We start from the raw sequence: 18,512 nt of genomic DNA on the forward strand, positions 1-18,512 counted from the left end.
GCTGCTGTGCTGTCCAGCACAGTGTTATAGGAAAGCCTTCTTTAAATAAGCAAAAGGAGAAAACAAACATAGAAAAAGCTGATTCCAGAATGAAAGCAGGAATAAAGCTGGCCTTGCTAGAATGTTCAGGTGATGCTAAAAGCTATTATGTTTTCTGATCTTCCAGGATCCTAACTTCCTAAACTGGAACTGGTCAGCCCTTTCCTCTTCCTTCAAGCCATGAACTTCAGCAAATCTGAAGAACTGCTTCATGTTTGGAGTGCACCTTCCTCTTTTGCACTTGACTCAGAGAGAGCAAAGTAATTCCTTGTTCTTTGCAGTTTTTCACTCGCAGCTAAGAACATTCAACTGAAACTTACTGTTCTGTGATCAATTAGCAGAATGAAAATGTACAGAGAATTAAGCACTGAGATTGCTTTAGAGGTGTTATGGGTTGACACAGTTTGGTTTTTAAAGTAGAAACAGCTCCCTGTCAGGACCTTAGAATTGTTTTGAGACAGGCACCTATCAGAGTTCATTTTTGAATAGTGACATATTGTTAGACCATTGAAGAAGCTGGATGCGACTTTGAGGAATACCCATATAAAATTCTGAGGGAGGGCAAGTCGGCCCTTTCCTCTCGGCCACTTGAACAGGTAACATCAGCCAGGCTGTTCTGACCTAGAATGACCTAGGCTGATGGGCCCTGCTGCTTCCTCCTCTCTTGGGGGGGGAGTCGGCTGAAGCCGGCCAGGCCTCCAGGCTCAGGCCAGCCAGGCCCTGCTGCTCTCCCTGTTAGGCAGGGGAGGCAGCCAGAGGCCTGGAGCCAGCTGAGCAGAGCTAGGCCCCTGATAACACCTCTGGGCCCAGCTGGGCCGATTCCCCCTTCCCCCCCGCCCCCCGCTATCGAGGAGTGCGCAGAGCCCCCTCTTTCTGACCAGCCTCTCCGAGGAAGGCGGCCAGAGAGAGGCTGCCCGGCAGATCACATGACCATCACAAGTCTGGGCAGATTTAACTCTTTCTTAGTAACATAAAGCTTTCACAACTTGACTCTTCCTTGAGAGAGAGGAGATGGGCAGAGAGAACATAGAGAAGACCCAGCATGAAGTCAGATGGAGAGAGTGAAAGACTAATTGGAGGAAGGATGGAGGAGTTGCCTGCTGGCTGGACTTCAATTAGAGCCATGGAACTGAACTCTATATGTAATTTATCCCTTCAAACCATGAGAAAGATGCATTTGGGGAGATGACTGTTTATTTGTAGATTTTTTGAGCAAAGGTGTTGTGATAGACTGAGTAATATTGCATTAGAATCTGTGATTCTTGTAGTCTCATGGGATGCTTGAACAGAAAGAGATGAGAAGCCCTTTGTGCCAGTGAAGAAGTGAAGAGACATCTCTGTTCCCTGTGATGAAGAATCTTTTGCTTCTGGAGTGGTGAATCTTTAAAAGGTGACACCCCAATATGCCTGAGTTCACATGACCTATGGGCAGCTTGGGAAACTGTTAATGGGAGGAAGGGTCGGAGGGGTCACAGAAGCAGATTTTCTCCGGGCAGATGTTTCTGTGACAGTTAAAACCCACACGAGAACTGTTTTGTCAGTGAGATCCATGACTCTAAAGAGACTCCTCGCCTAAAGAAGTAATGAAAGACTATTTTCCAAATGGTGAAACTGACTGAAAATCACAAGTTGTCTCTCTATGTTGCTTGGGAGAAAGTGAACAGTTTGTGGGGAGAGGGCAAAAGTTTTGAAAGTTTCTTTTTTTTTTTTCCCCTTTTTTCCTTCCTTTAGTGTGTGTTAATAAAACTGTCTTTGTAACCTTTAAGTTGGGCCTGTTTTGCCTTTTTCCTCCCAAAAGTCTACCTCACAGAAAGAAAAAAGGAGTAAACACAAAAACCATCACAAATTTGGTGCGTTGGCTGGGAAAAGTTAAAATTGGCGAATGTGAAACTACTACATGAATTGTTGTTTCTGTCTGGTTTTGAATCAAACCAGAACAGTATTTAAATACACTACTGCTAGATTTAATTATTTTAAGTACAGTCTTGACAAGACTGTAATTCAAACTTAAATGCTTCCTGCAAACATTCAGTTTCCTCAGCCATCCAAAAAGAGGTAAAAGGAGTGACAGAGCCAGCCAGCAGTAGATGATCCATACAAGCATGTGCAGACATATGGCATCATTTAACTTAGCAAGGATCAAACTAACACTTGTAAAAGATGCATCCTGTACACTACAGGGAAAAGCTGGGAGGAAGGACATGGAAGACATTTAAGGACATCTACATACAGACAAAACATTTTGTCTTAATCATTAGGAGCAGGGAAAAAAAACCCCAACAATCACTGTACCTTCTCCAATAGGAGCTGGATCTGGTCCTGACTTCTCAAAGTTAATAACAACTCCACTTTGGACTTTTTGAACTAAAGATTCTAAACACTGATTCAACATTCTTTGTGTCCGAACACAGTATGAACGACCTATGCAAGAGAGAAATTACGTGGGGAAACAGAAAAGCAAATTTTGAGTAATCTTACTTAAGGAAGATCTTTTATTACCTAAGTCACACTGCCAAGGCTTGCAATTTTATCCAAAAGAACAGCAACAAACTCTGTACAAGTTTATGTAAAAGGCAAAGTACTTTGCAAATGCAATACAACTAAGGAAAAGCACCAAACCCCCATAACCTGCTAAGATTTTACTTGTTACTAAAGAAGCCATTAAGGCTTTATCAGGCTGGACCAAGGCCAAGTTTATAGAAGCCCTTAGGAAGGCCTGATTTCACCAAGACTATGTAATCTATCTGCTTTTGTCTACCCAAACCTCCTCCTCCCACACAACAATTTCTCCAAGTTCCAACTAATAAAACAATTCTAATCAACATATCAAGCAATAGGCTCCAGATTTTTTTTTAAGATTAAATTTGGCTTATCAGCCCTGCAGCAGAATTAACATCTCACTAATGGCAGTCCTGCTCAATTCAACACTTAAATTAAAAAAAAAAAAAATTAAAAAACCCCTCATGATGAGAAAAGCCAACCTCCAGAATAACTAAAGAAATTTTCCAAAACCTCCTACTGCATTTAGAAAATGCTCTCACATCTAGATCTGAAATAGGAATATTGCTTTATTTTAAAGTTCTCCTGTGCTACTGGAATCCAAGAAAGCAATACATGGATTCACATGGACACAGAGTAATTCAGACAGAGAAAACAGGAAAAGGTGAGGGTGAATTAAAGGAAAATAAATATTTCAAGGCAAATGCCAAATGTGAAGCAAAGCAAAAAAGCATCCAGTTACCTCCTGTAACCTCACACATCTGTGTGATAGCAGATTCATCAGTAGGCACACTCCCAAGCTGCTCTGGTTCAGCAGATGCAGCTCCTGGCAAACGCAGTACCAGAGCAAACAGCCTTTGATCCCAACGGAATGGTTCTTTGGTTAGCTCACTTCCAGGCAAAGGAGAATTCAATGGAAGATGAAGCTGGTAAAAAAAGATTTAAGAACATTTTCCAGTATTTGACAAACAGCTAAAAACATCATATCCAAATTCATTCATTTATCTGTAAAAGACCCCATTTCTCTCCAACCCATTAATTTATCTGAAGTTCTCATCTCAAAACCCTTACACACTATGAATTTAGGGGCTGGGCATTGACAGGATAGCTGGTTTCTATTCTCTGTAAAAACAGGTCAACAATGAAGAAGTAAAATTAGCAGGAAAAAAACAATATTCATCTCAGCATAGCACCAACTTGCACAATCATAACCTGAAAGAACTTAATTCAAGTTTACCTCCTCTTGGACTCCAGCTGTATTTGTCAGTTTGTTTCCGTCTGTGATGGTAATCAAAATAGATGGCTCCAAAAAGAATGGATTCCTTCCCTACAGACAAAAGCACAAGAATGCTAAAAGCAACCTTAACACACAGGCTTAGAGGCTTGTATTTTTGTCATTATAAAATAAACAGTAAGATAAGCAATCTTTCAAAATAATCCTGTAATTTTTTAAATAAGTGTGGAACCACACAATATGGGCTACTCCTGTGTGTCTACAGTTGGGGCATTTATACTCTGCTTCTTTGTACTTCAGTAAGGAAAAAAAATGCCAGCATTTTCCAGGGTCTTTTCAGTAGCCATAATAAGAAAAAAAGAGTTCCCAGTTCAAGCTCTTCCACAGAGCTATCCAACATTAAAAAAAGTTAGATGCAAAAATGAACTTGAACCACCAAAATCCCTCACCGACTAAAATTTAAAAAAAACATAGAAATATAAAAGACAGAAGACTATAAATAGATTTGTTACCTGTCCATAATTGTCTATTCCAGACACTAATCTATTGAGATTTAACAAGTCAAACGATGACCTGAGTGCCTGACCAAGGGTTGTTAGTCCTGAAGCCTGAAGGTTTTTCAGTTCATTCATGAATGTTGCATGGTTTTCCTTCCATCCAGCCTGTTACATAAAACAAAAAAGCTTATTAGTTATTCTAGCAGCAAACTGCAATCAACTGCAAGTTGGCATTTATCTCTCTTCCCAACAAAAATTAATTATGTTCCTGATTAACAGATGCACCACACCATTTACATGCTGCACATACCTAATCCAGGTATGCACAACTTGATGTGAAACATGGTTACACCTACAATAGGAGACTCAAGAAACACACACTGCCAAGCATTGGAAAAACTTTGCATTACCATGAAAATTGCTGTAGAGATGATGCTGTTAATAGAAGTATTTGGATTCAGCATGTGAATATTTTTTTAGGAGAAACTGCCAAGTTTGGAAATCAGAAATGCAACTGCCAAAGTAACAGCAAAGGTAAAACCAAGATAAAAGCAGCATGATGTCGCTACCTCTTCTGGCATATACCCATTCCCTTTTTGTCCTTTCTTTCATAAATTAAGTCTGGAAGGAAAGAAAAGAGCGGCTGCAAACACCCTATGTAAGAACCAAATCACTGTTTAGTGTCTCAGTGTAACAGCTTAAAATTTTTGAGGTCTTTAAGAAAGTTATTGCTGACAAAGCCTAGGGATCAAAGGAACAGTAAGTGATGTGGATAGATCAATCCAACCAAGCACTCTGGACCCTCTGGTAAGCAGGCCCAACAGGTGTGATTCTCATACCCTTCCCTTAAAAGAGGTTTGCTGCACAGTTGGGAAGCTATTTTAGAAAACACCAGCTCACAGGGAATTGGTACAGGATTTAAAGATGCCTCAACTAAAACAATCAAAGCTTGGAAGTCCTGGATATTCCCATAACTCTCAGCCTTGCTATTACACTGTACTCTCCAAGCCACTCCTGCAGCAAGCAAGCAATTATTCATCCAGGCTCACTATTATCTGGCACCAGAGACATTCCCATGCTCCATCAGGAATCCCAGCTACAGACATGGAGAGGATCATTTCAGACAGCCTGACTTTTGCTGGGACAACCTCTGAGTGTGAAATACAAAGTTATGTTTCATGTCAGGGAAATGAAGAAAATCTGTGTAATTGTAGTTGTGGAACACGGCCATGGGACAGTTATAAAGATGAGTTCTAATAAACAGCTGAGGAAAGCATGGAAGGAAGTTTTTGAATAAATCTTTTTGCAATTACCTATTATAAGTCTCAAGCTATTCTGTAATAAGTGTCTTTTAATTAAAACTTTAGAAGCTTGCTTTGTATTAAAGAATTTTTAACTGTAGTTTTAGATTGTAAAAAGGCTTTTAGACAAAAGAAGGAAGTAAGAAGGGGGCCCAGGCCTTTCACAGAAGGTGGGAAAACATCCTAGAAATGAAAGAAAGATTTCAGCTCGCTGATTTATGGCTCCTGAAAAAGGAAAACTGAACATGACTATTGAAGATTGATGGACCTGGAAAATAGAAACTAGACCCCCACATCTGGAAGCCGGACCCCACCATCTGGAAAACATATCCTGGATGCATATCCTGGAATATTGAAATATCAAAATAGATCACAATAGTCTATAGAATTATACAGGACAAAATATGGATTTATGACTGTTAAGTATTGAATTGTGACGTTAAAACTAGAAATGGAAACTGCTGAGAAAGCTTATGAATATGTATGAATATAGTCAATAAAATCCCAGCAAGTCCAGCAATCAGTGTGCAGTCGGAAAACCCCTACCACTGTACCCAGCGCTGCCTTTGCTCACACTTTACCATGCTAATTAATTAATTATTAAATTGAATTGCTGCTTGATATATTGGCCGTGTCAAGCGTCTCATTTCTAACATGAGCAACACATCCTCCAGGTGAAACAGATTCTCCTCCCTGTGCACTGTGCTCAGCAGCAACCACCTGCTGGCTATACCAAGCTGGGCAAGAACACGAGAGGACAGGATTGTCCTGCGCTTTTTTAAGCAGCTCTATCCCATTGCCAACCTTTAGTACACACTGAGGGCTCTGTAAATGGTTTTAGGATAGACATGTTCAGAACCATAAAAGAATGTAAGAATCGAGGAGAAAGGACATGTGATGATCAATACTTCTGTTGAGTTGACAAGCCTAAGCTGGGTGGGTTTCTTTTCAGAATGGAGTATTATCATAAGACAATACAACAAAAGCATTTTGGTCAAGTGTAGCTCCCTTAACCAGTTCTTCAAGCTTGAGATTAATGCAAGGGATACAAGAGAGAAAACTGCAATGGGGCAAAGAAAGAACAGGCTTTCACCAAGACTGGTTCAGCTTTATGATTAAACAGCCCTGGAAGCTCAAAAGAAACAGGCAATTCTCAATAAAACACCATCAACACTCACAACCACAACTTAAAATATAGCATCTTCTCAGCAGAGCCACAGCAACCTCCCACACCTGTGCTCAGCTTAAAGCAAAAATGAAGTGCAAGCATAGGGTCACTGTTTTGGACTAAAAGTGACTTAGTTAATGGTATTTTTTCAGAGCGAAATAGCACCAAATCCCAACAAGATGATTTGTCTTATCCTAAAAAAGCTTCTCTTAAACAATTTTAAGTGAACAGTCACCAAAATTGTTTTGTCTGAATTCTATGGACCCATAAATGTAGGTGAGACTGCTCCTTTTGTCTGGCAAAAACACCCATCAATGAGTCCATCAATGTTCTTGGGAACAGCCAGGCTGGAATTCAAAAAGTGTTTTCCAGCAAAGACCATTTGCATTAGTTGTTACAAAAGCACATGGGGGAACAAATAATTTACAAAGGAAACACTATTCCCAGTCTACATTTCTTGATTTGAACTCAAATGAATTTAAGAGTATTCTTTACAAAATAAACAGCAAGAGTCTTCAGTGATATTTGGAGATTCTGCAATTTTCCTGTTGTGAAAATGTTTAGTCAGCTTCCAGCTTTCTGTTTGATCTCGCTGCAGTGTGGTCAACTGCCTGCAAAATAAAACATGTACCATTTCCCCAGGCAGAAGTAGGGAAGCTGAAGGTACAAGGAGCAGCTGATCGCCAATGGCTGTCCAAGAAAACTATTTTTCATCTTACAGCTCTCACAGGATCTTTAAAGATAAAGCCAAGGAGAACTGTACCTTTGAAATAAACAGAGTAAAATGGAAGAACTTCTCATAATGAGAACAAGAGCAGCAAACGCGGCAGACTGGCTGGATCAGAGGGTCCCGGACTTTATGTACGGTCCCCTTGACCCAACCACCATCCAAAACGTACTTTTTATTTACAAAATTTTGCCAATACCTACTACCTATGCTAACATGTCATTTCTATTCTAAACCAATCCTTGAAATCCAATTCAGCAAAAGATGGGGAACAAGAGCAAGAGCAAGGAGGACAGGACCACTCCCCAATTCCTCCATCTTGTCTCTTCAGACCCATATACTAAAAATCCTAGCTTCTACATTTACATTCTATGATAAACTAGCTACTACTTATTTTGAATTCCCTTGGCTTGTGATTCTTCATACAATGTGAGTATTCACTCCCATGGCCAGGGATCAAGAGCAGTGTCCTCCTGGGCTCTGTGTGAGGCTGGTTGACCCCCTTGTACAGATCCCAAATCCCCCTGTCCAGTCTCCAAACCTTTCAGGGTGGCCAGAGGGATGTCCTGGACTCCGACAGACTACCTTAAGACAACATGCCTGTGGCATCCTACCTTGTCAGTGGCAATCATTTGGAAAAAATAAGGTAAGAAAAAAAATCCAGCTGTTGAAATTTGAAACCACTCCTGCTATGGAATTTCCAAGTACCATAGTGTCATGGGTTAACACTGGCCAGATGTTAATGCACCCATGAATATATGTTTTTTCTCTAACAACTACTGTGGGATGTGATCAGGGACAGAGCAGAGCAGGCTTAAACTTTAAAAACAGAAAAACAAAACTTTATTACATTACATAAGAACAGAGATAGAAAACTCTAAACACACACAGAGACAGAAATAAAAAACTTCTCAGAACATTTCTTCTCCTCCCCCAGTTTCTACCCTTTACACATTACCCTCTATAGACCAAACCTTTGGGTTTTAAATCAAACAATCACCACTCAAAAAAACCTAATCTTCAGTTCAGCAAGGCAGAGAAGAGTCTCTCTTGCACCACAGACTGCTCCTCAGGAAACGCAGGTCTACTCTTTGTGTGTTTCCATGTCACCTGTGGCACCGCCCGGAGAAGTCTGCTAGGGGACACTTTCTTTTTCCTATGTCCAGCGCTCTCACCACTGTCCATAGGCTGAAACTGCATACAGGGCTCTTTTAAGGATGTTTTCATGCTGAGCTCTCTCCAACTTTCTCCTGGGGCCGAGGGCTTTTTTTTCTCTGCGGGCAGAGGGCGCCACCACACCCTCTCCCTTCTCTTCTCTGTTTGCTCTACTCTTAAAGTGCCAGTCACTATAGCAAAGTCGAGCTAGGCTACATCCACCCCAAAATGCAGTTTATGTTCAAAGGAGACTTGAGTTCAGTCTATGGCTAACATTATGCAAGAAAAGTCCAGCTCAGAAGCCACTCTTCTTCAATTCCCTGCCCATCGGGTTCTTCCCAATCGTGCTTTATCATCTCGGTCCCAGGCTGTTTTTCTTTTTCTTCTGAAACCACTAGCCATGAGAATCAATGTCTGAGAAAAAAAGTTTCTTTCTGCCTCAGAAAGAGTTAACAGTTTCTGGCTCCCGGCAGGGGCTGCAGGCTCAGGCACTCCCAGGCTCGGCAACTCCCACACGGCTGGGCACCTTCTCCCGGAGGGCAGGGGGAGGGCGGTAGGGAGAAGACACAGAAGGCACTTCCACAGTTTTCTACCCCTCCATTCTGGATGGGGCAGCTCAGTTCTAGTCCTGTCCACTCTCTTCTCCCCCTGGGGGCCCCAGCTTACTTCAGTTCCGCCGAATGGTTTTCCTGAGCCCGGCCACGTGGCTCCCCTCCCCCACTCAGCCTAAAGCTGAGCAGGGGAGAGGAGATGCTTCCCTGCTGAAATCGGAACCCAAAAGAGGCCAAAGCGCCCCGGAGTCCTGCTTTTAACCCCTTGTGTCCTCAGAGGCGTGTCCAAACCTCCGAGTGGCCAATCCAAGTCCCAGCACAAAACCTGATCACTGATTGGCCTGCCCACGTCCCCCTGGAAAACTTTACCTCCCCCTGCAACCACGACACATAGGAAGACAGTGAAATCAGCAGAGCATTTTGCCTCCCAAATCATCAGAATGATTCATTTTTAAATTACCTTTCTCTTCACTGGTGACTGTACACATGATCACAACTCAGACTTGCTCATGTCTGAGCCAAAGTCAAGCAGGTGTTTCTTTTGTACAGAAATGAATTATTCTTTTGGACACCCTACAATCCAAGGGGCTGCTTCCCAAATGCCGAAGTGTCTTCACCTCCTTGTAATCTCCTGAACTCAGCCCCAGCATTGCTCAGTGGGTTCCTGCAGCAGGGAATAACCTCCTATGTAGCCTTGAGCTTCCCTGCCTGAGCACCGGCAACTTTGGGATAGGAGTTTTAGCAAGCCAAGACTGTCTTGGTCACCCCAGTTCTGCCACAATAAAACTCAGCAAACAGGGAGAGGGAGAGGTGCTGGTATCATGTGTCCCCTGCCCCTGAAGGCTGCTTGTCAGTACAGAGCAGCCAATGCTCACGCTACCCCCACGTGTTTGATTTGTTGTTCAAAGATTTGCTAACTAAAAATAGCACACAGGAGAAGAAAGGCACTGACTACACTATGAACTCCAAATACATTTTTATTTACGATTTTTCATGTCCTAAAATAATTCAAAATCATATGACCTACTAATCAGCTACTAATTTCATCCTCACAAATGTTGTCTGTGCAAATGGGGCAGGAAAACAGCTCTAAGAGACACAGACATTGACTCCCCTCCAAATACTTATGAATGCCATTTTAGAGGCAACAGAGCTCTCAGGTTTTCTGTACCTTTGGCTGCAAAACTCTTCTCTCGTTTCAGCACTTCTACTCTCTAGTTTGTTCTGTGCAACACACCAGTCCTGTCACCGCACAGCATTAAACAGCCTGTAGCAAAGAAACTCCCAAGATCAATTCTTTTTTGTTCTTGGCACAGGAGAGCAGCACAGCATCCACCTCTTGTATCTGAGATCAGCACAGCTCTAGCACAGAATACTGGCACACAGGTCTGAAATCAGCTTATCACTGGGGGGTGCTGAATGCAGGGTGCAGCCAGGGCTCACTGGTTGCTCCAGAAGGTGCACACTGCTGTCTGCTGTGAGACCTGCCTAACAAAGACTCTCCTCAGTTCTCATCTGAGGAGTATTTTAGCAGGTAACCAATTCAAAGGTTTAAACTACTCCCTCAATAATCCCACAGAGCAGTCAAGTACAGTGAAGAGTCTACAGAAGCATCATTTGTGGTCCTCCTTATATCAGAGCTAGTGAGCACCACTAGGGCAGAGTGTTTAGGCTTATGGCGAATAGTGAGTTAATTGTTTCTGTCTGTAAAGTTATTTCTGCTGCTTTTGTAGGACACTCAAACTGAAAACTATCCATCAAAAGTGCTTCTTTAAATCCAGTGGGGCCTTTTTGAAAAATTTGTTTTTTAAAAAGCCCTTAAATTCCAGTCAAATAATACATCACAAATGTTTAATATGAATAAGATGTCTCCAAGAGACCAGAGATGCAAAAACTTCTTTAAAACATCTTTAGAAGAAAAACATATCTTAAAAAGAGAAGACACTGGAGTAGATGATTCCTTTGATCCCACACAGCTGATATACTCTGACACCAGATTTTTAGCAGAAAGCTGTCACTTTGCACACCCCTCTATCTCCATCCACCTCCAGGCATAATTCTTCATTTTTCTCTGGGACACACTATGTACCTAGATAACACAGAATCTCTCCTCCCCTCACCCACACTATTTTCCCCTACACAGCTGGAAACAGTGCTGGGAAGCTATCATGCACCTCCAGGCCCGTGGGCAGTGCACACAGACAGGGCAGCTGTCCCTTGGGACACAACAGCTACACTATGGCCCCTCCTGGACACTCACCACTCAGTGCCTGGGGAGCATCCTCCAGTTTCACTTCCCCTCAAAGCAATCCAGGCCTTGCACTCCAAGGAAGGGTTGCAGTGTGAACTGAGATGCCCAGAAGATCCCCTTCAATTGCACATTTCTAAGTTGAACTCTCCTGTACCTGCACCCATCAGACTAAATAATTTCTAAAGACAGATTGAACCAGTTGGTTTTCTAAAGCACATTAGTGAATGTGAACTGCATTCTAGGACAGTATGTAAATGCCAGTTTTTATTACAGGCAGTCAGCTACACAGAAAACAATTTCATCTTGTATAGAAAGAAGTATTTTTCCATGAAACCTTAAAATAAAAATACCCAAAGAAAGCCCAGTCAAGCTACACTATGCAGTTCACTGTCCTTTCAAGATGACTTCACCATTAAAAAAGACATAAGAGCTTTTCCTTCAAGAAGAATTCAAGATGTTTATGTTAAGAACAACTCAATCTTTAAGCACAGCATCTCTGCAAAACACTAGCAGAGAGGTTCTTAAGCTCTAGTTACAAAATGAGTACTGGAGACTTTTGTTAATATCAGCATTTAGAGAGAAGCAGCACCTTCTTCTATAGGAATGCCAAATGCAAATGCTGTATGAACAACTCAAAGCTAGAAACTTCTTGGAACCAAGGGATAATAATCAATGCCAAGCAGAAAGAAAAAAGCCTACGCTACCTTTTTATTTATTACCTGCTGCTCCTGCTTCAACCCATCTCTGGAATTACCTTTTTGGTCAACAGTATTTTATGTATTTTGACAGTTACTCTCACTGCACTTTTTCCTGTACAAGGATAAAAGGAAACACGTGAAGAAAGGAAAGTATAAATACCCAAGAGATCATGTTATCACCTGTTCCAAAAAGCATTCTTATTTAAATAGAAAAACACTATCCAGTTAAAAAAGCACCTATTTCTGAGGAACACTTGAGAAGCCAGGATATTTCAGTACAGAGCTGAACCACAACAAGCTACATTTCACACAACAGCTTAATGGGGAGGGAACACAGAAGTAATCACAGTTTGCAGGCTTAGCACAGTAAACATAACAAGAGGCTCCATGTTCCTGTTCAGCAGCATAGCACTAATTTCAGAAATACCATTGTAGGTGCATCTTATCCAAACACTGTAGAGAGGGCGACTGCCAAAATATGGCGGTTTCAGTCAAAGATTTTCACCTACTCACAGTGCCTGTTGCTCTTTCAGCCTATCAAATACACTTTCAATACCAGTCAGCCCCAGCTCTGTCCTTCTCCTGGTCCCTTCCTACACTCAGCATGGCTGGAGAAGTCACAAGGAATAAAGACAATAACTAAGAGGTTACAGAGAAGGTGCTAACAACACAAGGGATTCCTCACTGCACATTTCTAGAAATCATGTGGAAGAGCATTACTGATGATACTCTAGCTTTACAGCCCAGAGCTGAAACAACACTATATGATTCATGTTTATTTTGCAAACTGCCACAGTCCTTCCTCCTTCCTTCCAAAAGCACATCACAGAACTAGAGCAGCACACCAAAGTGCTACAGGTATTGCAAATTTACTTCAAAACTCAAGAAGGTAAATCTAGGAGTCATCTAATCACTGGCTTTCCTCAATTCATGTCTGAAATGCTGTTCAAGGCACTGCTGAGGAAAAGAAATACTTTAGATGACCATTAAATTCATATACTCACTGAAATATCAACTAGCCAGCCTAGCAAATAACTTCACCCTGATGCGGCCCTGGAAGCATTACTATTGGTCAGATTTTTATTTCAGATGATGGCAAGGTTGGATTTCTATTTAATGCAAGAGTCATCTGGACCAAAAGTAACTATCTGAGCTAAAGCTCTTTTGATTAGAGAAGGCTCCCCCAAGCCAGACCCTCTGAGTGCAGGGTACATCCCACCACATCCCAGCCTGGGAGCACCATCAGGAGGCCTAGCAGCAGCTAAAGGCATCAAGTGTTCTGCCCCAACAGATGCACATTCTCCCACAAAGCACAGCTTCACTTTTTTTTTTTAATTAAAACTCACTGGGTGAACCATTAACAAACTATGAAGATCAGTGCTAATGCATTAGACTCAGAAGCAGAGCATGGCAACACCAGCTTAACCACACTGTAGATCTTGGTTTTCTGTCCAATTAATTGCTCGACAACATCCATCTTACCAAGATTCTTATTTTTTAAAATATTATTTCACACGTTTAAGATTTTTAAAGCATCTGTGAGAACACAAATAAAATAAAAATTGCCTTATCTTTAAAATGTAAAATTAAGGAGTTCTGAACTGTTAGTTTTTTAGTCTAGAATAACATTTAACAAATCTAGTGCTGCTTATCCTGAAATTTGCATAGATACACAAGGAAAAAATCATAACAGGGTAAACTGTGAGATAGAAAATTAAAACAATAATAATAATAATAGCTATTTAAAAATAAAACAAGACTTGTTTACTTATCTGACAATAAGCAGTTCAAGTTTCAGAGATCCTTGTCAATCTCAGTTCTTACACTAAAAGAAATTTTGTTTTTTCAATGCTCTGCAGAGTGAATATGCAAATCAATACAAGTCTGTGGGAAACTACAGATTCTGATCTGTACAATAACAGTATCTTTACAAGAATATACTTTTTTCTTGGCACATTCCTAAAGCTTTGATCCTAGAACATGCTGCTTACAGATGAAATTGATTGTTACACGTTTTCTAAGTATTCTGAAATTAGCCAGAAAAAATACAAAGAAAAAAAATTCCTTTCAATTATTGCCTGCTATATTTTTGGGGGGTGTAATAGCACAAGAGTTACATTATTAAGAGGTGCACCGTAAGAATAAAGTTTAAGAAAGAAGAAAAAAATTCCAAGACTCAATCTACAAGAGTGCATTACTTAAGTGACAATCTGCATTTAAAATTCAGAACAGCACCAGCTGCTCTTTCCATTGTTTTTTTTTTTTATTGGTTGGTTGTTTTTTTGGTGGGGTTTTCTTGTTGTTGTTTTTTTTTTCCTGGTTTGGGAGGATGTTTGTTTGTTGTTTGTTGGTTGGTATTTTTTGTTTTTTTGTTGGGTTTTTTTTTTTTTGGAGGAGTAGGGGTTGGTAGCCTATGTTATTAAATAAAATTAAGGATACAGGCATTCAAAATACAGACAGTGAAGAGAATCACTAAGGCTGAAGCCACCTGGAACCTTCTGACAGGGCCCTTGGAGTTGTACTGTTCCCCCCTCCAAAAACACTCAGCTCCAGATCACAGGTCACACGGTACAGAACGTGCTTTTTCCCACTGGATCCCAGCTGCCTGAGGTATGAGAACACTGTAAGAGACAGCATTAAGTTACATCTTTTCTAGATCACAGCAAGCTCAAAACATCATTGTTGCATTACCGCTGCAAATGACAATTCCTCCTGGCAAGCTGTTATAAAATACGCAAGGGTGAACAGAGTAGAAGTGTCTGCAATCCTAATTACCTCTTTCCACTGTTAAAATGCAAGCCAATCAGCACTTAATGCTATATTCTCATCAAACTTAAAAAGAATGAATGTCCATTCTCAAGGTATCACAGATGTACTTAGTGCATATTTTTAGCCACACTACACAGCCAGGGTGCAAGGCCCAGGCCCTCTTACATCTGTATACCAACAAAAAAGACATCTTTTGAAAACCTCCTAAGTGAAACTCAATAACAGCACAAAAGGGGAAGAGGCAGACCATAAAGATTCCATGTTGCAGGAACCATCAACTTCACAAAGCACCTTCCTCCTTACAGAACATCTCCCTACCAAAATACAACTAGGGAGATCCAACTCAACTGTTTGATTCCACATTTTAAGCTTCTGTTTTTAAAATAAAAGTGACCTTTGCACTGAGGATGAGTTAAGCCTCTAAATGCAAACATATCTACTTTTGTCTAGTTTATCCTGTAGTCTTAAGGGCTTACATGTTTGAATGTGTCCAAGCCCAAATAAAGAACCAAATAAAAAGATGAAAATATAAACTGCTATAGTGGCTATGAACAACAGATGATGGTTTCCATTCAAGGCCTCTGGCATCTCATCTTTTGTACAATACAAAGCAGAAACCCACCTCATGTGAAAAACCAAGCTTTTACTTAGTAGATTCCTGTAGGAGCAGAACCAGTTAAAATATTTTCATTAAGAATTAACCTAGCAACACACATTCACCCTTCCTTGAAGAAAGACAGCAGGTGAAAGTACAAGTTCAAGTACTTAACTACTTCAAAATTATAAAAAAAGGACAGCTATGCAGAGTTCAGTCCCTCATATCTATTAAGAAGTTAATTTCTGAACTGTCTTTCCATTTAAATCAATTCCTTTCAAAAATTTAACCAGCACCCTTCAGTTCTTGCATGAATTTGATTTTTTACAAAATACCTCAATTTCAGAAGGCACAAAACTACTCCTTTTAGAAGAATGAAACACCCTGATTATTACTGCTTTGTGTTTTTTAAAAGCAAAAGGTACATTACTTTTCACAAAATTCCTCATTATAATGTTCTGTCCTTATTACACCAGTTCCTGGAAGAGGATGCTCACTATAACTCACAACCAGGACATAAAGAAGTAAGACAGCATGATTATGCGTGTTCAAAAGCATTTTAACGTGTTTTACACTATCCAATATGATGTTTCTCAGGAGCGGGAATGTGCTTTTGAAAGGACACTCTATAGGAATCAATTTAGTACCTTTATAAACTAAAAGGGGCTACAATACTTCCTTGCTTACTGCAGGGATGCCAAGTGATGATTCCTAAGATTTTAGTAAAATAGATTTTTAGATGTTTTCAGATTCTGAGAGACATACACTGCAGTGTGTAAAATACAAACCTATCACCTACACCAACAAGAACCTTCTGCTATGGCCTTACTTACCCAATTTCAAAATAGATGCCTAATTAAAAAAAAAGGAGCATTTTGTACACATTCTTCAGTCAGATTCAAGTGATAAAGCAGTTAAATCAAAAGGAGCATGTAAAAACTGTTTGATGGTTATTCCCAAACAGTATAAAGTTGATTTTGTTTTGCCTTCAAACAAAACTAGACAATCAGGATTTGCATGAGTGTTCCTTAAACAACTGACTTCTGTTTTTCTTCCTTAAGTCATTGTGTTTAACAGAGGAAAAGCAATTGTTGGCTTTAACCTGCCAGTCATTTCTGCTCAAAGACAGCCTTCTAAAAACACACAAATTTCACAACAAAGCCTCAAACAAGCACTGTGGAAGACATTGAAGAGAGGTGTGCGTATGCTACTTCTCAGGCAATCGAAGATATTTGTGCTCAGAAATAAAAATACTTCTGTAACTGACCCAAAAAGTGTATAGTGGCAGAACAGGAATGGTTCTCTCTCTCCACTGAACAAGTACAGAATATAGCCTCCTGAATTAGTTATCAAGAACAGACACTGTGTGTACTGCTTACATTTCATCCAGTCCCTCAGTACTACACTCAGCACCTCTGTTCCCCCCTTTCCAATGATGCCTGGCTAGTGGGTTCACTAGGCATGTACATCAAGAACAGCGTATGTGGAGAGAAAAATAGGCCTCTCCCACTGACCTCAGCTTTCTTTCCCTTTTACACCTCTTGGATAGCAGCTTCCCTCTTGCCCCTGCAGCTGCTATCTGCCTTGCACCAAAAATTCTGCCTGCACACATCACTGCCAGCTTGCAAACCTCCAAGTGTATTCCCAGCTGTTCACACCACTCCTTCCACAGCACAGGCCAGACTACCAAGTACTCGTGCTTGCCAAAAGTCAGACCTTTTACATATAAAACTCGATGATTTTCAGTGTCTCAAAGTTCCTGTAAAAACATGATCAACTTAGGCTTATTCTGTGGATCTGCTAGTTAAGCTTATTATGTATTCCTCTGGTTTTCTTCCTTCACAAAAGTGAAAAAACACACTAATGCATTTCCTACCACCTCAGGCAGCATTCCTGCAGATCTTTGCTTCAAACCCAACAGGTTTCACGGTTGGGTTTCTCTTTCTCCCTGCAGCTCAGGGTCAGGAGCTCTGATCTTATTTCTTCCAGAAACAAACAGATCTCGCATCTCTTTTTCTGCAGCCCAGCCTATTCATTTGCCTCTGCCCTGTGCAGAGTGAGTGGTAATTGGTTCAATTCTGCAGCAGCACAGGTTCTCCATGAAAGCAAAATTTAAAAATGCTGACAGAAGCTTCTGTGCCACTGAAATAAAAGACAGCAAAGTTAGTCTCCTCGAGTGTGACCTTATGAACTCCCAGTTTTGAAGCACTATTTCAATATCATAAATGAACAGGTTATTTACATACACTAAGTACTCTTTGACAGATGTTTAAAAAAGCCTTCTACAAATTCCTGCTCCAGCCTCTAAGATATCCCAATCCAACTCCAGAATTTCAGGGGAAAAAAGAAGAGGTTGCTCAGAGTCCATCACGAAGAGCTGCTTCCACAAGGGAGCTCTTCAGCACTGAAACATATGTTCAGGCTAGCAGGGAACAGCAGCGGAACTGGAAGGCATCCTATCCATCAGTCCCAATTTGCATATCTTAAACAGTGCGGTGTTTCACACACTGTATAAAGTAATTTGAGCTACTTTTTAGACAGCTATGTACACATTTCTGCACTCAAATTCATGGAGCCTATTTCTGCAGTGCAGTCACAGCTGACTCTTGAATTCAGTATAACACAACAGAAGGAGGAAAATATGTATTTCAGAATATAACTTATGTTCTCTCAGTCTTCTGACTTGTGACCAGATCATTTATGAAGGTCAGATGATAGTTTCACAAGAACATAAAACAGAAGTCATATTTCTGTGATCAGATCATAAATAATATTCCTCGAGCCCTGAGGAAAGGCCGTATCACAGCCAGCAGCCAGGTATCAGTCACAAGGGAACAGGGCAGTCCAGTCAATCAATAACTTCACATAAGGCCACCATTGTGTTTTCAGTCTGGGCCTGAACTCGCCATTTGCTGCCCAAATCCACAAGCAAACCACAAACTGCAGGATGCAAGGTTTCACAAAAATCGAGAATGGAAAAAATAAATGAAGAGTTAAGCCTTGCTTTCCTTTTCAAAAACTCTGGGTT

General features: G+C 40.8%; 1 protein-coding gene across 7 annotated transcripts in view; it reads right to left on the reverse strand.

Moving 5' to 3' along the window:
* Window positions 1–18,512, reverse strand: part of LOC134565216 (integrator complex subunit 6-like) — a 417,942-nt gene that overhangs the window by 19,484 nt on the left and 379,946 nt on the right. For all 7 annotated transcript variants that reach the window (XR_010083818.1, XR_010083817.1, XM_063424706.1 and 4 more), the window contains 4 exons: window positions 4,285–4,434; window positions 3,776–3,865; window positions 3,281–3,464; window positions 2,332–2,460 (listed from right to left, as the gene is read on the reverse strand). Coding sequence is in view for 5 of the 7 variants with exons in the window: in XM_063424706.1 (XP_063280776.1) it covers window positions 2,332–2,460; window positions 3,281–3,464; window positions 3,776–3,865; window positions 4,285–4,434 (553 nt within the window). In the remaining 2 variants the exon portion in view is untranslated. The remainder of the gene's footprint in view (window positions 1–2,331; window positions 2,461–3,280; window positions 3,465–3,775; window positions 3,866–4,284; window positions 4,435–18,512) is intronic.

Source organism: Prinia subflava (genome assembly GCF_021018805.1).
Source record: "Prinia subflava isolate CZ2003 ecotype Zambia chromosome W unlocalized genomic scaffold, Cam_Psub_1.2 scaffold_41_NEW, whole genome shotgun sequence".
Classification (NCBI taxonomy): domain Eukaryota; kingdom Metazoa; phylum Chordata; class Aves; order Passeriformes; family Cisticolidae; genus Prinia; species Prinia subflava.